We start from the raw sequence: 24598 nt of genomic DNA, 5'->3' as shown, positions 1-24598 counted from the left end.
CAGATGCAGTTTAATGTGGATAAATGTGAGGTTATCCACTTTGGTGGTAAGAACAGGAAGGCAGATTATTATCTAAATGGAGTCAAGTTAGGAAAAGGGTAAGCACAACGAGATCGAGGTGTTCTTGTACATCAGTCACTGAAAGCAAGCATGCAAGTACAGCAGGCAGTGAAGAAAGCTAATGGCATGCTGGCCTTCATAACAAGGGGAATTGAGTATAAGAGCAAAGAGGTCCTTCTGCAGCTGTACAGGGCCCTGGTGAGACCACACCTGGAGTACTGTGTGCAGTTTTGGTCTCCAAATTTGAGGAAGGACATTCTTGCTATTGAGGGAGTGCAGCGTAGGTTCACGAGGTTAATTCCCGGGACGCTGGGACTGTCATATGTCGAAAGATTGGAGCGACTGGGCTTGTATACTCTGGAATTTAGAAGGCTGAAAGAGGATCTTATTGAAACATTTAAGATTATTGGGGGATTGGACACGCTGGAGGCAGGAAGCATGTTCCCGCTGATGGGGGAGTCCAGAACCAGAGGCCACAGCTTGAGAATAAGGGGTCGGCCATTTAGAACGGAGTTGAGGAAAAACTTTTTCACCCAGAGAGTGGTGGATATGTGGAATGCTCTGCCCCAGAAGGCAGTGGAGACCAAGTCTCTGGATGCTTTCAAGAAAGAGATGGATAGAGCTCTTAAAGATAGCGGAATCAGAGGTTATGGGGATAAGGCAGGAACTGGATACTGATTGTGGATGATCAGCCGTGATCACAGTGAATGGTGGTGCTGGCTCGAAGGGCCGAATGGCCTACTCCTGAACCTATTGTCTATATAGCTGTAATTTCTGCTTCTTGTGCCACAAGATCAGCCAGCTCCTTGAAATCGGGGAATTCCCCCCTTTGTCGCAACTGCGCTGTGACACGACAATTCCAGCCAAAGGTCATCCAATCAGGGAGTTTTTGGAGTATCCTTTGATTCTCTTCACGGTCATTTAGGGCCTGAAACCCTTTGATATGTAAACACAAAATACTCTGCAGACGCTGGGGGTCAAAGCAACACTCACAACACACGCTGGAGGAACTCAGCAGGCCGGGCAGCATCCGTGGAAACGACCGGTCGACGTTTCGGGCCGGAACCCTTCGTCAGGATGGACAACCGTTTGATGTCTGGCATGGCATTGCTACAGGCTATCAGAAAAATCACTGAATTGTCCCAGTTTAGCTGACTCCCTTGAGCCAGTCTTTGGCCACTTATTCAGGTTTTCTCCAAATGCGCACTGGATTACGAAGGGGTGGTCACACCGAGCATTCAAAGCATCCCACGCCTGGTCGTAGGCTTCATCGCCCTTTCTGTAGAAGCTTCCTTTCAATACAGATGGTGCCTCATAGAAACCATAGAAACCATAGAAAAACTACAGCACAGAAACAGGCCTTTTGGCCCTTCTTGGCTGTGCCAAACCATTTTCTGCCTAGTCCCACTGACCTGCACACGGACCATATCCCTCCATACACCTCCCATCCATGTATCTGTCCGATTTATTCTTAAATGTTAAAAAAGAACCCGCATTTACCACCTCATTCCACACTCCCACCACTCTCTGTGTGAAGAAGCCCCCCACTAATGTTCCCTTTAAACTTTTCCCCCCTCACCCTTAACCCATGTCCTCTGGTTGTTCTCTCCCCTTGCCTCAGTGGAAAAAGCCTGCTTGCATTCACTCTATCTATACCTGTCATAATTTTATATACCTCCATCAAATCTCCCCTCATTCTTCTACGCTCCAGGGAATAAAGTCCTAACCTATTCAACCTTTCTCTGTAACTGAGTTTCTCAAGTCCCGGCAACATCATTGTAAACCTTCTCTGCACTCTTTCAACCTTATTTATATCCTTCCTGTAATTTGGTGACCAAAACTGAACACAATACTCCAGATTTGGCCTCACCAATGCCTTATACAACCTCATCATAACATTCCAGCTCTTTGATTAATAAAGGCCAATGTACCAAAAGCTCTCTTTATGACCCTATCTACCTGTGATGCCACTTTTAGGGAATTTTGTATCTGTATTCCCAGATCCCTCTGTTCCATTGCACTCCTCAGTGCCTTACCATTAACCCTGTATGTTCTACATTGGTTTGTCCTTCCAACGTGCAATACCTCACACTTGTCAGTATTAAACTCCATCTGCCATTTTTCAGCCCATTTTTCCAGCTGGTCCAAGTCCCTCTGCAGGCTCTGAAAACCTTCCTCACTGTCCACTACACCTCCAATCTTTGTATCATGAGCAAATCTGCTGATCCAATTTACCACATTATCATCCAGATCATTGATATAGATAACAAATAACAAATGACACTGATCACTGATGTACTTTTGTAGGTAGAACAACCTGTTAGCTGGACTTGTGCTTCACCCTAAGAACCTAAGTGGGTCCCCTGAGAACCTACGCTCTGTCTGCCAGAGAGAGCAGGGTCTCCCAGTGGCCACACATTTTAATTCCACATCCCATTCCCATTCTGACATGTCTGTCCACGGCCTCCTCTACTGTAAAGATGAAGCCACACTCAGGTTGGAGGAACAACACCTTATATTCCGTCTGGGTAGCCTCCAACCCGATGGCATGAACACTGACTTCTCTAACTTCCGCTAATGCCCCACCTCCCCCTCGTACCCCATCTGTTATTTATTTATTTTTATACACACATTCTTTCTCTCTCTCTCCTTTTTCTCCCTCTGTCCCTCTGACTAAACCCCTTGTCCATCCTCTGGGCTTCCCACCCCCTTTTCCTTCTCCCTGGGCCTCCTGTCCCATGATCCTCTCGTATCCCTTTTGCCAATCACCTATCCAGCTCTTGGCTCCATCCCTCCCCTTCCTGTCTTCTCCCATCATTTCGGATCTCCCCCTCCCTCTCCAACTTTCAAATCCCTTACTCACTCTTCCTTCAGTTAGTCCTGACGAAGAGTCTTGGCCCGAAACGTCGACTGTACCTCTTCCCAGAGATGCTGCCTGGCCTGCTGCGTTCACCAGCAACTTTGATGTGTGTTGCTTGAAATTCCAGCGTCTGCAGATTTTCCTCACGTTTGCCCCCGAGAAGACGGAGGGCTCAGGTGTAGGGAGTCTGATGAGAACCGTTGTGTCATGTAGGGCTTGTCCAAACGATGCTTCATTTGTTAGTACCGTTTGTTCCTTTGTTATTATAGTTCTTACCTGTTTGACCCCCTTTAATTTCTTCATAAGGTATTGGAAGACAATTAGCCAGCTCACTGCTTGCTGTTCCACTTTCCTCCCACTTGTTCTTTCCAACTTTCATACAGCTTGATGAATTCACTCTCCCTCTGAAAAGCCTCTTGTTGCTTAGACTCCAGCATTTTTGGGGTTAACTTTCCTTCCCCGGTGAAGGTTTCCCAGGTTCTACTCTCCTTAAAGTGGCAGTGAGCATGTTTTACAAAAAGAAACACTGTGTCTTATCACCACATTATTGCTGAGTATACATATAACCTTTTGCAACTATGTAATTGTCAGTGCAGTCCAAGTACAAATATTTGGTAACTGTTTACTCAATAAACCTCCTAATACTCCTTTGATTGTGCCTTTGAACTCTCAGATCAAAAGCATAACAATGCCACTAGTAAAGCAAGTAACAATTAGGCTATAATGTGGAAGCATTGGAAAGGGTACAGCGGAGATTTACCAGGATTTGCCTGGTTTAGAGAGTATGCATTATGATCAGAGATTAAGGGAGCTGGGGCTTTACTCTTTGGAGAGAAGGAGGATGAGAGGAGACATGATAGAGGTGTACAAGATAATAAGAGGAATAGATAGAGTGGATAGCCAGTGCCTCTTCCCCAGGGCACCACTGCTCAATACAAGAGGACATGGCTTTAAGGTAAGGGGTGGAAAGTTCAAGGGGGATATTAGAGGAAGGTTTTTTACTCAGAGAGTGGTTGGTGCGTGGAATACACTGCCTGAGTCAGTGGTGGAGGCAGATACACTAGTGAAGTTTAAGAGACTACTAGACAGGTATATGGAGGAATTTAAGGTGGGGGGGTTACATGGGAGACAGGGTTTGAGGGTGGGCACAACATTGTGGGCCGAAGGGCCTGTACTGTACTGTTCTATGGTCTATGTTGTATGACAGGGCAGATCTCCTCAAACGCCCAACGAAACGTAGGCGCTGGGAGAGCCTTCGTCGTGACTGCATCAGCATGTTGGGCTCAGGGTAGAGCTGCCCGTGAAATTCCTACGTGCGCCAGGGCCTTCAGGAGACCTTAAGACATAGGAGCAGAATTGGGCCATTTGGCCCATCGAGTCTGCTGCACCATTCCATCATGGCTGACTTATTCTCCTGCCTTCGCCCCGTAACCTTCGTCAGCCTGACTAATCAAGAGCCTCCGCTTTAAATATCCCCAACGACTCGACCTCTGCAGTTGCCCGTGGCAATGCATTCCGTAGAAACATAGAAACATAGAAAATAGGTGCAGGAGAAGGCCATTCGGCCCTTCAAGCCTGCACCGCCATTCAGTACGATCATGGCTGATCATCCAACTCAGAACCCTGTACCAGCCTTCCCTCCATACCCCCTGACCCCCATAGCCACAAGGGCCATATCTAACTCCCTCTTAAATATCGCCAATGAACTGGTCTCAACTGTTTCCGGTGGCAGAGAATTCCACAGATTCACCACTCTCTGTGTGAAGAAGTTTTTCCTCATCTCGGTCCTAAAAGGCTTCCCCTTTATCCTCAAACTGTGGCCCCTCGTTCTGGACTTCCCCAACATCGGGAACAATCTTCCTGCATCTAGCCTGACCAATCCCTTTAGGATTTTATACGTTTCAATCAGATCCCCCCTCAATCTTCTAAATTCCAACGAGTACAAGCCCAGTTCATCCAGTCTTTCTTCATATGAAAGTCCTGCCATCCCAGGAATCAATTCCTCCCCATCCCCGTTCGAGACGGACGCCCCTCAGTTCCGAGGCTGTGGTCCCGCGGGCCCACAGGCGACATCCCCTCCACCCCCACTCCGTCGAGGCCTTCCAATATTTGAGAGGTTTCAGTGAGGTCTTCTGAATTCTGGCGAGCACGGGCCCAGAGCCATCTAACGCTCGGCCTAGGACAAGCCTTTCAGTCCTGGAATCATTCTCGTGAATCTGCTCTGGACCCTCTCCGGTTTCTGCACATCCTTTCTCAGATGAGGGGCCCAGAACTGCTCACAATACTCCAAGCGAGGCCTCACCAGTGCTCTATAAAGCCTCAGCATCACATCCTTGTCCTCACGTGCCCCCTCATTCTTCTGAGAGCCAGTGGGTGCAGGCCAGGAGCCGTCAAACACTCCTCTCAGTAGATGGAGCACTGCAGAACTGTGCAGGCCCTTCAGCCCAGAATGTTGTGCTGGCTTTTGAAACTCGCTTGTCGTTGAAATATCGCTCGTCGGCCCTGGGCCAGGGAATCGGAATCAGAATCAGGTTTATTATCACCGGCATATGACGTGAAATTTGTTAACTTAGCAGCAGCAGTTCAATGCCATACATAATCTAGCAGAGAAAAAAAAAATAATTAAACTTTAAAAAAAAAGTAAATCAATTATGTACAGTGGTATGCGAAAGTTTGGGCACCCCCGGTCAAAATTTCTGTTACTGTGAATAGCTAAGCGAATAAAAAGATGAACTGATTTCCAAAAGGCATAATGTTAAAGATTGACACATTTCTTTAATATTTTAAGCAAGAAAACTTTCTTATTTCCATCTGTTACAGTTTCAAAATAACAAAAAGGGAAAAGGGACTGAAGCAAAAGTTTGGGCACCCTGCATGGTCAGTACTTAGTAACACCTCCCTTGACAAGTGTCACAGCTGGTAAACGCTTTCCGTAGCTAAGAGTCTTTCAATTCTTGTTTGGGTGATTTTCGCGCATTCTTCCTTGTAAAAGTCTTCTAGTTCTGTGAGATTCTTGGGCCGTCTTGCATGCATTGCTCTTTTGAGGTCTATCCACAGATTCTCGATGATGTTCAGGTCGGGGGACTGTGAGGGCCATGGCAAAACCTTCAGCTTGTGCCTCTTCAGGTAGTCCATTGTGGATTTTGAGGTGTGTTTAGGATCATTATCCTGTTGTAGAAGCCATCCTCTTTTCATCTTCGGCTGTTTTACAGACGGTGTGATGTTTGCTTCCAGAATTTGCTGGTATTTAATTGAATTCATTCTTCCCTCTACCAGTGAAATGTTCTCCACGCCACTGGCTGCAAAACAAGTCCAAAGCATGATTGATCCACCCCCGTGCTTAACAGTTGGAGAGGTGTTCTTTTCATGAAATTCTGCACCCTTTTTCCTCCAAACATACCTTTGCTCATTGCAGCCAAAAAGTTCCATTTGAAAGGTTCAAAGGAACATCTAAACAAGCCTGATGCATTTTGGAAACACGTCCCGTGGACTGATGAAGTTAAAATAGCCCTTTTCCTTTTTTGTTATTTTGAAACTATAAAAGATGGAAACAAAAAAGTTTTCTTGCTGAAAATATTAAAGAAATGTGTCATCTTTAACTTTACGCCTTTTGGAAATCAGTTCATCTTCTACTCGCTTAGCTATTCACAGTAACAGAAGTTTTGACCGGGGTGCCCAAACTTTTGCATGCCACTGTGCATCGAGTAGATTAGAAAAAGAACAAAAACAGAAATAATGTATATTTTAAAAAAGGTGAGGTAGTGTTCATGGGTTCAATGTCCATTCAGGAATCAGACGGCAGAGGGGAAGAAACTGTTCCTGAATCGCTGAGTGTCAGCCTTCAGGCTTCTGTATCTCCTCCCTGATGGTAACAGTGAGAAAAAGGCATGTCCTGGGTGCTGGGGGTCCTTAATAATGGGAAGGAAAATAATAATAATGAATAAATAAGATAAAAATAATAATAATAAATAAACCAGTAAATCAATTATGCATATTGAATAGATTAAAGAAACGTGCAAAAATAGAAATACGAACAATTGGTTTATTGATCACGACAGAATGTCTCTCTGGTGCTTCCTGCTCCCTCCCCTCTCCCTTCCCCTTTTCCCAACCATGATTCCCCCTTCTCCCGGCCCCCTCCGATCCTCCTCCCGTCCCACCCTGACTCGGTCTCTCCGCCCTCCCGCCCCCCAGGGCAGACGGCGCTGCACATCGCGGTGGTGAACCAGGACGTCCGGCTGGTCCGCGAGCTGCTGTCCCGCGGTGCGGACGTTCGGGAGGCCCGAGCCACCGGCAGCTACTTCACCCGGGGTTCCCACAACCTGCTCTACTTCGGTGAGGGTGGAGGGCGAAGGGGCAGCTGGGGGGGGGGGGCGGTGAGGGAGAGATGGGGTGGTGCGGGGAGGAGGGCGAACGGAGATGGGGAAGGAGGCAGAGAGAGACCAGAGATGGGGAGGGAGGAGGAGAGAGAACAGAGACAGGGAGGGGAGAGAGAATGGAGACGGGGAGGGAGGAGGAGAGAGAACGGAGACAGGGAGGGGAGAGAGAATGGAGACGGGGAGGGAGAGAGTGAACGGAGACGGGGAGGGAGGGGGAGTGTGAATGGAGGGAAAGGAGCGAGGGACAGATGGAGGGTAGGGAAGGGAGAATCAGATCGATGGGTTCAGTCCAAGATTTGGGACAGTGTTTCCTTGCCACTCACCAGCACCCTGTCCTCCCCCGTCCCCACCCTCTCTCCAGGGGAACATGTCCTCTCCTTCGCCGCGTGCACTGGGAATGTGGAGATCATCCATCTGGTTGTCGAGAGCGGGGCTGACATCAGGGCGGTGGACTCCATGGGTAGGTCTGGCATTTCACCGGGAGTGCGGTGGGCCAAGGGAATGGGGAGGGGTGGGTCCCTTGGGAGTGTGGATGGTGGGAGTGAATGGGAAGGGTTGGGGTCCATTGGGAGTGTGGACAGTGGGAGTGAATGGGAAGGCGTGGGGTCCATTGGGAGTGTGGATGGTGGGAGTGAATGGGAAGGGGTGGGGTCCATTGGGAGTGTGGATGGTGGGAGTGAATGGGGAGGGGTGGGTCCCATTGGGAGTGTGGATGGCGGGAGTGAATGGGAAGGGGTGGGTTCCCATTGGGAGTGTGGACGGTGAGAGTGAATGGGAAGGGGTGGGGTCCATTGGGAGTGTGGATGGTGGGAGTGAATGGGAAGGGGTGGGATCCCATTGGGAGTGTGGATGGTGGGAGTGAATGGGAAGGGGTGGGCTCCATTGGGAGTGTGGAAGGTGGGAGTGAATGGGAAGGGTTGGGTTCCCATTGGGAGTGTGGATGGTGAGAGTGAATGGGAAGGGGTGGGGTCCATTAGGAGTGTGTATGGTGGGAGTGAATGGGAAGGGGTGGGATCCCATTGGGAGTGTGGATGGTGGGAGTGAATGGGAAGGGGTGGGCTCCATTAGGAGTGTGGAAGGTGGGAGTGAATGGGAAGGGTTGGGTTCCCATTGGGAATGTGGATGGTGAGAGTGAATGGGAAGGGGTGGGGTCTATTGGGAGTGTGGATGGTGGGAGTGAATGGGAAGGGGTGGGATCCCATTGGGAGTGTGGACAGTGGGAGTGAATGGGTAGGGGTGGGGTCCCATTGGGAGTGTGGACAGTGGGAGTGAATGGGAAGGGTTGGGTTCCCATTGGGAGTGTGGAGGGTGGGAGTGAATGGGAAGGATTGGGGTCCATTGGGAGTGTGGATGGTGGGAGTGAATGGGAAGGGTTGGGTTCCCATTGAGAGTGTGGATGGTGGGAGTGAATGGGAAGGGGTGGGGTCCATTGGGAGTGTGGAGGGTGGGAGTGAATGGGAAGGGTTGGGTTCCCATTGGGAGTGTGGACGGTGGGAGTTAATGGGAAGAGGTGGGTTCCCATTGGGAGTGTGGAGGGTGGGAGTGAATGGGAAGGGGTGGGGTCCCATTGGGAGTGTGGACGGTGGGAGTGAATGGGAAGGGGTGGGGTCCCATTGGGAGTGTGGAGGGTGGGAGTGAATGGGAAGGGGTGGGGTCCATTGGGAGTGCAGACGGTGGGAGTGAATGGGAAGGGTTGGGTTCCCATTGAGAGTGTGGAGGGTGAGAGTGAATGGGAAGGGGTGGGGTCCATTGAGAGTGTGGACAGTGGGAGTGAATGGGAAGGGTTGGGTTCCCATTGGGAGTGTGGATGTTGGGAGTGAATGGGAAGGGTTGGGGTCCATTGGGAGTGTGGAAGGTGGGAGTGAATGGGAAGGGGTGGGGTCCATTGGGAGTGTGGATGGTGGGAGTGAATGGGAAGGGTTGGGTTCCCATTGGGAGTGTGGATGGTGAGAGCGAATGGGAAGGGGTGGGGTCCATTGGGAGTGTGGATGGTGGGAGTGAATGGGAAGGGGTGGGATCCCATTGGGAGTGTGGACGGTGGGAGTGAATGGGAAGTGTTGGGTTCCCATTGGGAGTGTGGACGGTGGGAGTGAATGGGAAGGGGTGGGGTCCCATTGGGAGTGTGGACGGTGGGAGTGAATGGGAAGGGGTTGGGTCCCATTGGGAGTGTGGACAGTGGGAGTGAATGGGAAGGGTTGGGTTCCCATTGGGAGTGTGGAGGGTGGGAGTGAATGGGAAGGGTTGGGTTCCCATTGGGAGTGTGGAGGGTGGGAGTGAATGGGAAGGATTGGGGTCCATTGGGAGTGTGGATGGTGGGAGTGAATGGGAAGGGTTGGGTTCCCATTGAGAGTGTGGATGGTGGGAGTGAATGGGAAGGGGTGGGCTCCATTGGGAGTGTGGAAGGTGGGAGTGAATGGGAAGGGTTGGGTTCTCATTGGGAGTGTGGACGGTGGGAGTGAATGGGAAGGGGTTGGGTCCCATTGGGAGTGTGGACAGTGGGAGTGAATGGGAAGGGTTGGGTTCCCATTGGGAGTGTGGAGGGTGGGAGTGAATGGGAAGGGTTGGGTTCCCATTGGGAGTGTGGAGGGTGGGAGTGAATGGGAAGGATTGGGGTCCATTGGGAGTGTGGATGGTGGGAGTGAATGGGAAGGGTTGGGTTCCCATTGAGAGTGTGGATGGTGGGAGTGAATGGGAAGGGGTGGGCTCCATTGGGAGTGTGGAAGGTGGGAGTGAATGGGAAGGGTTGGGTTCTCATTGGGAGTGTGGATGGTGAGAGTGAATGGGAAGGGGTGGGGTCCATTGGGAGTGTGGAGGGTGGGAGTGAATGGGAAAGGTTGGGTTCCCATTGGGAGTGTGGACGGTGGGAGTGAATGGGAAGGGGTGGGGTCCCATTGGGAGTGTGGAGGGTGGGAGTGAATGGGAAGGGGCGGGGTCCATTGGGAGTGCGGACGGTGGGAGTGAATGGGAAGGGTTGGGTTCCCATTGGGAGTGTGGAGGGTGAGAGTGAATGGGAAGGGGTGGGGTCCATTGAGAGTGTGGACAGTGGGAGTGAATGGGAAGGGTTGGGTTCCCATTGGGAGTGTGGATGTTGGGAGTGAATGGGAAGGGTTGGGGTCCATTGGGAGTGTGGAAGGTGGGAGTGAATGGGAAGGGGTGGGGTCCATTGGGAGTGTGGACGGTGGGAGTGAATGGGAAGGGTTGGGTTCCCATTGGGAGTGTGGACAGTGGGAGTGAATGGGAAGGGTTGGGGTCCATTGGGAGTGTGGAAGGTGGGAGTGAATGGGAAGGGGTGGGGTCCATTGGGAGTGTGGATGGTGGGAGTGAATGGGAAGGGTTGGGTTCCCATTGGGAGTGTGGATGGTGAGAGCGAATGGGAAGGGGTGGGGTCCATTGGGAGTGTGGATGGTGGGAGTGAATGGGAAGGGGTGGGATCCCATTGGGAGTGTGGACGGTGGGAGTGAATGGGAAGTGTTGGGTTCCCATTGGGAGTGTGGACGGTGGGAGTGAATGGGAAGGGGTGGGGTCCCATTGGGAGTGTGGACGGTGGGAGTGAATGGGAAGGGGTTGGGTCCCATTGGGAGTGTGGACAGTGGGAGTGAATGGGAAGGGTTGGGTTCCCATTGGGAGTGTGGAGGGTGGGAGTGAATGGGAAGGGTTGGGTTCCCATTGGGAGTGTGGAGGGTGGGAGTGAATGGGAAGGATTGGGGTCCATTGGGAGTGTGGATGGTGGGAGTGAATGGGAAGGGTTGGGTTCCCATTGAGAGTGTGGATGGTGGGAGTGAATGGGAAGGGGTGGGCTCCATTGGGAGTGTGGAAGGTGGGAGTGAATGGGAAGGGTTGGGTTCTCATTGGGAGTGTGGATGGTGAGAGTGAATGGGAAGGGGTGGGGTCCATTGGGAGTGTGGAGGGTGGGAGTGAATGGGAAAGGTTGGGTTCCCATTGGGAGTGTGGACGGTGGGAGTGAATGGGAAGAGGTGGGTTCCCATTGGGAGTGTGGAGGGTGGGAGTGAATGGGAAGGGGTGGGGTCCCATTGGGAGTGTGGACGGTGGGAGTGAATGGGAAGGGGTGGGGTCCCATTGGGAGTGTGGAGGGTGGGAGTGAATGGGAAGGGGCGGGGTCCATTGGGAGTGCGGACGGTGGGAGTGAATGGGAAGGGTTGGGTTCCCATTGGGAGTGTGGAGGGTGAGAGTGAATGGGAAGGGGTGGGGTCCATTGAGAGTGTGGACAGTGGGAGTGAATGGGAAGGGTTGGGTTCCCATTGGGAGTGTGGATGTTGGGAGTGAATGGGAAGGGTTGGGGTCCATTGGGAGTGTGGAAGGTGGGAGTGAATGGGAAGGGGTGGGGTCCATTGGGAGTGTGGACGGTGGGAGTGAATGGGAAGGGTTGGGTTCCCATTGGGAGTGTGGACAGTGGGAGTGAATGGGAAGGGGTGGGGTCCATTGGGAGTGTGGAGGGTGGGAGTGAATGGGAAGGGGTGGGGTCCCATTGGGAGTGTGGACGGTGGGAGTGAATGGGAAGGGGTGGGGTCCCATTGGGAGTGTGGACGGTGGGAGTGAATGGGAAGGGGTGGGGTCCCATTGGGAGTGTGGAGGGTGGGAGTGAATGGGAAGGTGTGGGGTCCATTGGGAGTGCGGATGGTGGGAGTGAATGGGAAGGGTTGGGTTCCCATTGGGAGTGTGGAGGGTGAGAGTGAATGGGAAGGGGTGGGGTCCATTGAGAGTGTGGACAGTGGGAGTGAATGGGAAGGGTTGGGTTCCCATTGGGAGTGTGGATGTTGGGAGTGAATGGGAAGGGTTGGGGTCCATTGGGAGTGTGGAAGGTGGGAGTGAATGGGAAGGGGTGGGGTCCATTGGGAGTGTGGATGGTGGGAGTGAATGGGAAGGGTTGGGTTCCCATTGGGAGTGTGGATGGTGGGAGTGAATGGGAAGGGTTGGGGTCCATTGGGAGTGTGGACGGTGGGAGTGAATGGGAAGGGTTGGGTTCCCATTGGGAGTGTGGATGGTGGGAGTGAATGGGAAGGGTTGGGGTCCATTGGGAGTGTGGACGGTGGGAGTGAATGGGAAGGGTTGGGTTCCCATTGGGAGTGTGGACGGTGGGAGTGAATGGGAAGGGGTGGGGTCCATTGGGAGTGTGGAAGGTGGGAGTGAATGGGAAGGGGTGGGGTCCATTGGGAGTGTGGATGGTGGGAGTGAATGGGAAGGGTTGGGTTCCCATTGGGAGTGTGGATGGTGGGAGTGAATGGGAAGGGTTGGGTTCCCATTGGGAGTGTGGACGGTGGGAGTGAATGGGAAGGGTTGGGGTCCATTGGGAGTGTGGACGATGGGAGTGAATGGGAAGGGGTGGGGTCCCATTGGGAGTGTGGACGGTGGGAGTGAATGGGAAGGGTTGGGGTTCATTGGGAGTGTGGACGGTGGGAGTGAATGTGAAGGGTTGGGGTTCATTGGGAGTGTGGAAGGTGGGAGTGAATGGGAAGGGTTGGGGTCCATTGGGAGTGTGGACGATGGGAGTGAATGGGAAGGGGTGGGGTCCCATTGGGAGTGTGGACGGTGGGAGTGAATGGGAAGGGTTGGGGTTCATTGGGAGTGTGGACGGTGGGAGTGAATGGGAAGGGTTGGGGTTCATTGGGAGTGTGGAAGGTGGGAGTGAATGGGAAGGGTTGGGGTCCATTGGGAGTGCAGACGGTGGGAGAGAGCAAGATGCCATGGTACCCCACTGAGAGTTGAAGTTAAGGGCTGTTGTAATAGGTTGGGATGGGGTTTACCAGTCTGTAGGTGTGCGTTGTAAGGTCCTCTCACACCGTCCTCCCTGTTCAGGCAACACCGCCTTGCACATCCTCGCCCTGCAACCCAACAAGACCATCGCATGCCAGGTGTATGACCTCATCGAGGGCCTCGAGGAGCCGGACGCCTCGCTGAGGGCCAGACAGCTCCCCAACAATGAGGGGCTCACGCCCATCAAACTGGCCGCTGTTGAGGGCAACGTTGTGGTGAGGCGTCTCCTGTGGCGGTCAGCTGCTGGGTCTGTGTGAGCATGTGTGTGAGAGAGAGAGAGTGCGCGCGGCGGACGGCGGGGAAGACTGTCAGAGCTTGCAGAGGGACCTGGAGCAGCTGGGAAAACGGGCCAGAAAATGGCAGATGGAGTTTAGTGCAGACAAGAGCGATGTGTTGTACTTTGGCAGGACCAACCAGGGTAGGTTTTACACAGTGAACGGGCGGGCACCAAGGAGTGCGGTAGAACTGCGGGGTCTGGGAATACAGGTCCATAATCCATTGAAAGTGACGTCACAGGTAGATAGGCCCATGAAGAAAGCTTTTGGTACACTGGCCGTCGTAAATCAAAGTATTGAGTACAGGAGATGGGACGTCCTGATGAGCTTGTATCAGACATTGGTGAGGCCTAATTTGGAGTATCGTGCACAGTTCTGGTCACCTGCCTGCAGGAACGATGTAAATAAAGTTGAAAGAGTGCAGAGAGAATTTGCGAGGATCTCGCTGGGACTGGAGGACCTGCGTTCTAAGGAAAGGTTGAAGAGTTCGGAATTTTATTCCCTCGAATATAGCAGACTGAGAGGAGATTTGATAGAGGTATGCAAAATTTACTGTTGGCGCGTGGCCAAGTGGTTAAGGCGTCGGTCTACTGATCTGAAGGTCGCTAGTTCGAGCCCTGGCTGAGGCAGCGTGTTGTGTCCTTGAGCAAGGCACTTAACCACACAGTGCTCTGCGACGACACCAGTGCCAAGCTGTATGGGTCCTAATGCCCTTCCCTTGGACAACATCGGTGGCATGGAGAGAGGAGACTTGCAGCATGGGCAACTGCCGGTCTTCCATACAACCTTCACCCAGGCCTGCGCCCTGGAAACCTTCCAAGGCGCAAATCCATGGTCTCACATGACTAACGGATGCCTATACACATACACACACACACACACAAAATTATGAAATGTATAGAGAGGGTAGATGCGAGCAGACTTTTTCCACTGAAGTTGAATGGGATGACAACCAGAGGTCATGGGTTAAGGGTGAAAGGTGAGAAGTTTAAGGGGAAACACGGAGCAGAAACTTCTTCACTCAGAAGGTGGTGAGTGTGCGGAACGAGCTTCCAGCACAAGGGGTGGACGCGAGCTCGATTTCGACGGCCAAGGGAAGATAGAACAGGTACATGGATGGGTGGACTATCGTCCAGGCGCAAGTCGATAGGACTTGGCATATTAATGGTTCAGCATAGAGTAGATGGGCTGAAGGGCCTGTTTTTTTTTTTGGCGTGTGCGTCTGCGTGTGCGTCCATGATGATGTCTTTTTCATGGCTTTTTACAAGGCGCGGAATGAGAGTGAGACTGTGTGACACGCCACTCCCCACACAGACATTTCGCAGTATTTTTCCCTTCATTTTACGAGGTCGAGTTGCCATCTCGACACTCAACCCGGTACGGATGGAAAGCGTACTCGCGAGTGGCCCCGACTGGTTTCGAACCCGGGAACCTCCGCTCCCGGGTCCAGCGCTGATGTCATTGAGCCACCAGCCGAGAAGGGTCTGTTTCTGTGTTGTAGTCTTCTTTATAGTCACCTGTTAGTCTCGTGAGACCATGGATTTGCGCCTTGGAAGGCTTCCAGGGCGCTGGATCTGGGCAGGGTTGTATGGAAGACCAGCAGTTGCCCATGCTGCAAGTCTCCCCTCTCCACACCACCGATGTTGCCCAAGGGAAGGGCATTAGGACCCATACAGCTTGGCACCGGTGTCGTCGCAGAGCAATGTGTGGTTAAGTGCCTTGCTCAAGGACACAACGCGCTGCCTCGGCCGGGGCTCGAACTCACGACCTTCAGATTAGTTTAGATTATGAGGACACTCAGTCCTTGTCTATTGTCATTTAGAAACGCACGCATTAAAAAATGATACAATGTTCCTCCGGTGTGATATGACAGAAACACAGGACAGACCAAGGCGAAAACTGACAAAAACCACATAATTATAACATTTTGTTACAACAATGCAAAGCAATACCGTAATTTGATGAAGAGCAGACCATGGGCACGGTTAAAAAAAAAGTCTCAAAGTCCCGATAGACTCATCATCCCACGTAGGCGGCAGAAGAGAGAAACTCTCCCCGCCATGAACCTTCCAACTTGCCGATGCGTTGGAAGCACCCGACCGCAGCCGACTCTGGTCCGTTCGAAAACTTCAAGCCGAGGACTCGGGGCCTTCCCCTGCGGAGATTCCGGACTGCACAGTAGCAGCGGCAGCGAAACAGGCATTTCAGAAGTTTCACCAGACGTTCCTCCGTGCTCTCACGACCGTCTCCATCAAATCAGGATTGTGCACGGCACCCCTACTTGACAGGGAGTACAAAGAAGGTTCACCAGATTGATTCCTGGGATGGCAGGACTTTCATATGATGAAAGACTGGATGAACTGGGCTTATACTCGTTGGAATTTAGAAGATTGAGGGGGGATCTGATTGAAACGTATAAAATCCTAAAGGGATTGGACAGGCTAGATGCAGGAAGATTGTTCCCGATGTTGGGGAAGTCCAGAACGAGGGGTCACAGTTTGAGGATAGAGGGGAAGCCTTTTAGGACCGAGATGAGGAAAAACTTCTTCACACAGAGAGTGGTGAATCTGTGGAATTCTCTGCCGCAGGAAACAGTCGAGGCCAGTTCATTGGCTATATTTAAGAGGGAGTTAGCTATGGCCCTTGTGGCTAAAGGGATCGGGGGTATGGAGGGAAGGCAGGGGCGGGGTTCTGAGTTGGATGATCAGCCATGATCGTACTGAATGGCGGTGCAGGCTCGAAGGGCCAAATGGCCTACTCCTGCACCTATTTTTTTTTTCTATGTTTCTATAACAGATATCGTTCACCGGAGTGGCCACCGCGAGCTGTGTCAGGCCACCATCGTCGCCTCTCCTTCAGATCACTAGACGAATGCCTTAACCACTTGGCCACGCGCCAATAGTTTTCTATGACTATAGACTATAAGAGCAGGGAGGTTATAGAAACATAGAAACATAGATCTGATGGCAGATGTCACGTACCCCGTGACGGGTTAAAGAACCAGCAGAAATAGAACGCACCTTGAAGTCTGGTGTTGCTGTTAACTAACACTCGTTTATTAGTAACTGCGCAATACAGTAATAAAATTCAGATATATCAAACAGGTTAGCAATGGTGGCACGGTGCGAAGACAATAACCTGTCCCTCAACGTCAGCAAGGTGAAGGAATTGGTTGTTGACTTCAGAAGGAGTAGCGGACCGCACGACCCCATTTACATCGGTGGTGCGCAAGTGGAACAGGTCAAAAGCTTTAAGTTCCTCGGGGTCAATATCACAAATGACCTGACTTGGTCCAACCAAGCAGAGTCCACTGCCAAGAAGGCCCACCAGTGCCTTTACTTCCTGAGAAAGCTAAAGAAATTCGGCCTGTCCCCTAAAACCCTCACTAATTTTTATAGATGCACCGTAGAAAGCATTCTTCTAGGGTGCATCACAACCTGGTACGGAAGTTGTCCTGTCCAAGACCGGAAGAAGCTGCAGAAGATTGTGAACACAGCCCAGCACATCACACAGACCAATCTTCCGCCCTTGGACTCACTTTACACCGCACGCTGTCGGAGCAGTGCTGCCAGAATAATCAAGGACACGACCCCCCCAGCCAACACACTTTTCATCCCTCTTCCCTCCGGGAGAAGGCTCAGGAGCTTGAAGACTCGTACGGCCAGATTTGGGAACAGCTTCTCTCCAACTGTGATAAGACTGCTGAACGGATCCTGACCTGGATCTGGGCCGTACCCTCCAAATATCCGGACCTGCCTCTCGGTTTTTTTGCACTACCTTACTTTCCATTTTTCTATTTTCTGTTTATGATTTATAATTTAAATATTTAATATTTACTAATTTTTTACTATTTTTAATATTCTTAATATTTAATATTTTGTAATCCAGCGAGTGGGAAGCGCAGAATCAAATATTGCTGTGATGATTGTACGTTCTAGTACCAATTGTTTGGCGACAATAAAGTATAAAGTATAATAATTAGTTAAGTGTGGAAATATAAAAACCAAGCTTCTGCAAGCCAAGGGGTAAATGGGTACAGTCTTACGGTGATGGGTAAAGTTCAGATCAGTTTGTGGTATTGAGTTGAGCAGTGATGGAGAGAGAGCGAGGTGTTTTGTTCTTCAGCTGAGCTGACGCCATCGATTCTTCCCGTTGTCCTCCGAAACTTCCAAGTTAGCCAGACTTGACCGACTTAAGAGCACTGTCTCCGAGTGATAGTCTACCAACCCGGGCGAGGGTTAGACTCCACAGGGTCGCTCTTTCACGCACTAACAATCACAGATCGACCCCTTGGAATCGATCTTCAGTCCCACACTCGTGGGCACCTGGACAGGGTAGTGGGAACTTCACCACACCCTGGTGCGTCTGCGTGTCCTTCTGTGAAACGAGCAATCACGCTGGTCTAAATACTGTCGCGATGAGCACCAGCTGTCCATCAAGTAGCTCCCCCCCTCTCTCTCTCTGTAGGAACTCAGAAGCTGGCAGTGTCCTTGCAGAAGTGTAAACACGCTGCAGAGAAACCGTAACACCGTCTCCAAGTTGTCTTCGCCTCTCCCCTCTCTTAATAACAAGGTGTCTGTGTTGGACACCTCTCTCTCTCTTTTCAAAGCACAGTTCACAGGGACAATTCAGGATCCATAGAACCATAGAACCATAGAAACTACAGCACAGAAACAGGCCTTTCGGCCCTTCTTGGCTGTCCCGAACCATTTTCTGCCTAGTCCCACCGACCTGCACACGGATCATATCCCTCCATACACCTCCCATCCATGTATCTGTCCAATTTATTCTTAAATGTTAAAAAAGAACCCGCATTTACCACCTCGTCTGGCAGCTCATTCCATAGTCCTACCACTCTCTGTGTGAAGAAGCCCCCCCAATGTTCCCTTTAAACTTTTCCCCCCTCACCCTTAACCCATGTCCTCTGGTTGTTCTCTCCCCTTGCCTCAGTGGAAAAAGCCTGCTTGCATTCACTCTATCTATACCCATCATAATTTTATATACCTCTATCAAATCTCCCCTCATTCTTCTACGCTCCAGGGAATAAAGTCCTAACCTATTCAACCTTTCTCTGTAACTGAGTTTCTCAAGTCCCGGCAACATCCTTGTAAACCTTCTCTGCACTCTTTCAACCTTATTTATATCCTTCCTGTAATTTGGTGACCAAAACTGAACACAATACTCCAGATTCGGCCTCACCAATGCCTTATACAACCTCATCATAACATTCCAGCTCTTATACTCAATACTTCGATTAATAAAGGACAATGTACCAAAAGCTCTCTTTATGACCCTATCTACCTGAGACACACAGAGGAGAAGATGCTGTCCCTCAGTCACTGAGTGGGCGCCTTCAGTGTCCGGCCCCTCCTCCCCGATGGTAGCAATGAGAAGAGTGCACGTCCCGGGTGGCGGGAGACCTCAGTGAGGGACAATCCCTTGCGGAGTTATTGACCCTCGCCGACGTGCTCAGTGACGGGTGTGAGGGGATCCAGGAGCGCCCCTATTAACTGATTGAAGAGAGACAGAGAGAGACATTCATCATTGATGGTTTGTTTGGAAAGGAGAGAGAGAAAGAGTTATTTACCACCGATATGTTGCTTTTGAAAAGAGAGAGACGAAGATTAACGGTTGGACTGCCACTTTAAGGCAATGGAAGTAACTTTGGATTTTTACTGCGTTTGGGGTTGGAGACAGCACCCAGCAGCTCGAAGGTTGCTATGGTGACTGAAGGTGGCGTTATTTAATGGACGCTCGATGTTATGATTTTCGGCAGGTTGTTGATGTGACTTTCAAGGACTTGTTGCCTGCTCGTGCATCTCTTCACAGACAAAGGGAGGAGGGACTCATTGAATGACAGGTGATGCTCAGTACGGGGGAAATAAATGGGAGGTCAGATGATACATGATCTGGACACTGAATGAGCATCGTTGTGCCCGCAGAGAGAGTGGGTTCTTGGAGGATCGATCCAATTGCTCTTCCAGTGAAGGAGAAGGGACTGACTGGTGGGGAGTTGTCTATGTGTCCACCCTCGCCTGGGTGATAGGTCCACCACAGAAAACCGGTCCCCCTGGTTAAAGTCACAGTCGGTGACTTGTGAAGGACTTCGGAGGACGACGAGAAGATCGACGGTAACAGCTCACCTGAAGATTCAACTCACTCTCTCCATCACTACTCAACTGAATACCACGAACTGAACTGAACTGAACCGAACTCAACATCGTAAGACTGTATCTTTTTACCCTGAGACTTAAAGAAGCTTGGTTTTCATACATATATATTCCACACTTACTTTTATATATTATCATTGCTAACCTGTGTGATTTATTTACACTGATATTACTGTATTGCGTAGTTACTAATAAATATTAGTAGTTTATAGCAATACAAGACTCCAAATTGGTTTGTATTTCTGCTGGTTCTTTATCCCTGTCACGGGGTACGTGACACAGGGAGGGTTGTGGCCACAATGCAGATTGTCTGCCACCCTCTCGCTGGAAGTCAGGGCCCAGCCTGCATCTGACCACGGGAACTGACCCACCGATCTCGGCTCCCGCACGCAGATGTTCCAGCACCTGATGAACAAGAAGAGGGTGGCGCAGTGGACGTTCGGGCCAGTCACCAATTGTCTCTACAATCTGTCCGAGATCGACTCCTGGGGCGAGGACAACTCCGTCCTGGAGCTGGTCGTGGCCAGCAAGAAAACCGAGGTGTGGCGCACAGACCATGACTGTAACTGGGGCCGTACGAGTGGGAATGAATGAGAAAGGGTGGGATCCCATTGGGAGTCTGGGCAATGGGAGGGAATGGGAATGGGTAAGGTCCCATTGGGAGTGTGGACGGTGGGGGTGAATGGGAAGGGGTGGGGTCCATTTGGAGAGTGGACGGTGGGAATGAATGAGAAAGGGTGGGGTCCCATTGGGAGTCTGGGCAATGGGAGTGAATGAGAAAGGATGGATCATCTTCGGAGTGTGGAGGGTGGGAGTGAATGGGAACGGGTGGGGTCCCATTGGAGTGTGGATGGTGGGAGTGAATGGGAAGGGGTGGGGTCCCATTGGGAGTGTGGATGGTGGGAGTGAATGGGAAGGGGTGGGGTCCCATTGGGAGTGTGGATGGTGGAAGTGAATGGGAAGGGGTGGGGTCCCATTGGGAGTGTGGACGGTGGGAGTGAATGGGAAGGGGTGGGGTCCCATTGGGAGTGTGGACGGTGGGAGTGAATGGGAAGGGGTGGGGTCCCATTGGGAGTGTGGACGGTGGCAGTGAATGGGAAGGGGTGGGGTCCCATTGGGAGTGTGGACGGTGGGAGTGAATGGGAAGGGGTGGGGTCCCATTGGGAGTGTGGACGGTGGGAGTGAATGGGAAGGGGTGGGGTCCCATTGGGAGTGTGGACGGTGGGAGTGAATGGGAAGGGGTGGGGTCCCATTGGGAGTGTGGACGGTGGGAGTGAATGGGAAGGGTTGGGTTCCCATTGGGAGTCTGGGCAATGGGAGTGAATGAGAAAGGATGGATCATATTCGGAGTGAGGACAGTGGGAGTGAATGGGAAGGGGTGGGGTCCCATTGGGAGTGTGGACGGTGGGAGTGAATGGGAAGGGGTGGGGTCCCATTGGGAGTGTGGACGGTGGGAGTGAATGGGAAAGGATGGATCATATTCGGAGTGAGGACAGTGGGAGTGAATGGGAAGGGGTGGGGTCCCATTGGAAGTGAATGGGAAGGGGTGGGGTCCCATTGGGAGTGTGGACAGTGGGAGTGAATGGGTAGGGATGGGGTCCCATTGGGAGTGTGGACAGTGGGAGTGAATGGGTAGGGGGTGGGGTCCCATTGGGAGTGTGGACGGTGGGAGTGAATGGGTAGGGATGGGGTCCCATTGGGAGTGTGGACGGTGGGAGTGAATGGGAAGGGGTGGGGTCCCATTGGGAGTGTGGACGGTGAGAGCGAATGGGAAGGGGTGGGGTCTATTGGGAGTGTGGACGGTGGGAGTGAATGGGAAGGGGTGGGGTCCCATTGGGAGTGTGGATGGTGGGAGTGAATGGGAAGGGGTGGGGTCCCATTGGGAGTGTGGACGGTGGGAGTGAAAGGGAAGAGGTGGGGTCCCATTGGGAGTGTGGAGGGTGGGAGTGAATGGGAAGGGTTGGGTTCCCATTGGGAGTCTGGGCAATGGGAGGGAATGGGAATGGGTAAGGTCCCATTGGGAGTGTGGATGGTGGGGGTGAATGGGAAGTGGTGGGGTCCATTTGGAGAGTGGACGGTGGGAATGAATGAGAAAGGGTGGGACCCATTGGGAGTCTGGGCAATGGGAGTGAATGAGAAAGGATGGATCATATTCGGAGTGAGGACAGTGGGAGTGAATGGGAAGGGGTGGGGTCCCATTGGGAGTGTGGACGGTGGGAGTGAATGGGAAGGGGTGGGGTCCCATTGGGAGTGTGGACGGTGGGAGTGAATGGGAAAGGATGGATCATATTCGGAGTGAGGACAGTGGGAGTGAATGGGAAGGGGTGGGGTCCCATTGGAAGTGAATGGGAAGGGGTGGGGTCCCATTGGGAGTGTGGATGGTGGAAGTGAATGGGAAGGGGTGGGGTCCCATTGGGAGTGTGGATGGTGGAAGTGAATGGGAAGGGGTGGGGTCCCATTGGGAGTGTGGACGGTGGGAGTGAATGGGAAGGGGTGGGGTCCCACTGGGAGTGTATGGGAATGGACGGTTTCCCATTGGGAATGTGGATGGTGGGTGTGAATGCAAACGTTGTGAATTGTCTCATAATTCAGCTCGGGTTAATCTGGGATTTGGATGTCTGGAAGGGGAACTCCGCGCTGTCTCATTGAATACTCTGTGCACCTTGCCTATCGGGCTGACGCTGTTCCTGTCTCCCCTACCCCAGGCTCTGTCCATTCTTGAACTGCCTCCCCTCAAACAGCTGATCTCCCTCAAGTGGAACCGATACGGCAAATTCTACTTCCGGATGCTTACCCTGCTCTATCTTGTTTACATCATCACCTTCACCCTCTGCTGCGTCTACCGTCCTCTGAAACCGCGCCCCAGCAATGTCACCGACCCCAGGGACACCACCATCTTCGTGCAGAGAACACTGCAGGTCACAACACCTCACCTTGTGTGTGTCTGTGAGTGTGAGTGTGTGTCAGAGTGTGAGACATAGTGTGTGAGTGTGTATGTGTGAGTGTGAGACACTGTCTGTGTGTGTCTGTGAGTGTGTGTGTGTGAGTGTGAGACACTGTCTGTGTGTGTCTGTGAGTGTGAGTGTGTGTCAGAGTGTGAGACACCGTGTGAGACACTGGGTGTGTGTGAGTGTGCGTGTGAGTGTGAGACACTGTCTGTGTGTGAGTGTGAGTGTGTGACACTGTGTGTGAGTGTGTCTGTGTGTGAGTGTGAGACACTGTGTGTGAGTGTGTGTGTGAGTGTGTGTCAGAGTGTGAGACACTGACTGTGTGTGAGTGTAGGTGTGTGACACTGTGTGTGAGTGTGTCTGTGTGTGAGTGTGAGACACTGTGTGTGAGTGTATGTCAGAGTGTGAGACACTGTGTGTGTGAGTGTGTGTGTGTGTGAGTGTGTGTCAGAGTGTGAGACACTGTCTGTGTGTCAGTGTGTGTGTGTGAGTGTGTGTCAGAGTGTGAGACACTGACTGTGTGTGTGTGTCAGAGTGTGAGATACTGTCTGTGTGTGAGTGTGTGTCAGAGTGTGAGACACTGTCTGTGTGTGAGTGTGTGTCAGAGTGTGAGACACTGTGTGTGAGTGTGTGTCAGAGTGCGAGACACTGTGTGTGAGTGTGTGTGTGAATGTGTGTCAGAGTGTGAGATACTGTCTGTGTGTGAGTGTGTGTCAGAGTGTGAGACACTGTGTGTGAGTGTGTGTGTGTGTGAATGTGTGTCAGAGTGTGAGACACTGTCTGTGTGTGAGTGTGTGTCAGAGTGTGAGACACTGTCTGTGTGTGAGTGTGTGTGTGTGTGAATGTGTGTCAGAGTGTGAGCACTGTGTGAGTGTGTGTCAGAGTGTGAGACACTGTGTGTGAGTGGGTGTGTGTGTGAGTGTGTGTCAGAGTGTGAGACACTGTGTGTGAGTGTGAGTGTGTGACACTGTGTGTGAGTGTGCCTGTGTGTGAGTGTGAGACACTGTGTGTGAGTGTATGTCAGAGTGTGAGACACTGTCTGTGTGTGAGTGTGTGTGTGTCAGAGTGTGAGACACTGTCTGTGTGTGAGTGTGTGTCAGAGTGTGAGACACTGTGTGTGTGAGTGTGTGTGTGTGAGTGTGTCAGAGTGTGAGACACTGACTGTGTGTGAGTGTGAGTGTGTGACACTGTGTGAGTGTGTGTGTGTGTGAGTGTGAGACACTGTGTGTGAGTGTATGTCAGAGTGTGAGACACTGTCTGTGTGTGAGTGTGTGTGTGTGTGAGTGTATGTCAGAGTGTGAGACACTGTCTGTGTGTGAGTGTGTGTCAGAGTGTGAGACACTGTCTGTGTGTGTGTGTGTGTGTGTGTGAGAATGTGTGTCGGAGTGTGAAACACTGTGTGTGAGTGTGTGTGTGTGAGTGTGTGTCAGAGTGTGAGACACTGACTGTGTGTGAGTGTGAGTGTGTGACACTGTGTGTGAGTGTGTGTGTGTGTGAGTGTGAGACACTGTGTCTGAGTGTATGTCAGAGTGTGAGACACTGTCTGTGTGTGAGTGTGTGTGTGTGTGAGTGTATGTCAGAGTGTGAGACACTGTCTGTGTGTGAGTGTGTGTCAGAGTGTGAGACACTGTCTGTGTGTGTGTGTGTGTGTGTGTGAGAATGTGTGTCGGAGTGTGAAACACTGTGTGAGTGTGTGTCAGAGTGTGAGACACTGACTGTGTGTGAGTGTGTGTCTGTGAGTGTGAGTGTGTGTGTGTGAATTTGTGTCAGTGTGGGATTCTGTATTATGAAAGTGTGTGTGTGTGTATAAATTTGTGTCAGTGTGTGAGATTCTGTATGTACGTGAGTGTGTGCGTGTGTATTTGTATCAGTGTGTGAGCTTTGGTATGTATGTCAATGTGTGTGTTTGCATACGTGTGAGTTAATTTGTGTCAGTGAGATTCTGTATGTGTGTGTGTGCGCGTGTGAATTTCTGTCAGTGTGTGAGATTCTGTATGATTGTGAGCGTATCTCTGTTTTGTGTGTGTGTTTCACTGAGTGTGTAAATATGTGTCAATCTGTCACATTTTGACTTTCCTGAGTGTGTCTTTGTTGCATTTGTGTTTCTGTGGGTGTGTGTGTGTGAATGTGTGTG

The 24598-nt window shown here is 51.5% G+C and overlaps 1 protein-coding gene across 1 annotated transcript in view; it reads left to right on the top strand.

Moving 5' to 3' along the window:
• Nucleotides 1–24598, top strand: part of trpv6 (transient receptor potential cation channel, subfamily V, member 6) — a 57219-nt gene that overhangs the window by 13814 nt on the left and 18807 nt on the right. Inside the window, exons 4-8 of the mRNA XM_063040212.1 lie at nt 7115–7255; nt 7661–7759; nt 13114–13286; nt 19910–20056; nt 22222–22434. Of these exons, the coding sequence (XP_062896282.1) occupies nt 7115–7255; nt 7661–7759; nt 13114–13286; nt 19910–20056; nt 22222–22434 (773 nt within the window). The remainder of the gene's footprint in view (nt 1–7114; nt 7256–7660; nt 7760–13113; nt 13287–19909; nt 20057–22221; nt 22435–24598) is intronic.

This window comes from Mobula hypostoma, unplaced genomic scaffold (assembly GCF_963921235.1).
Source record: "Mobula hypostoma unplaced genomic scaffold, sMobHyp1.1 scaffold_70, whole genome shotgun sequence".
Taxonomy (NCBI): Eukaryota; Metazoa; Chordata; class Chondrichthyes; order Myliobatiformes; family Myliobatidae; genus Mobula; species Mobula hypostoma.
Note: the sequence above shows the minus strand (reverse complement) of the source record. Positions and strands in the feature narration are given on the sequence as shown.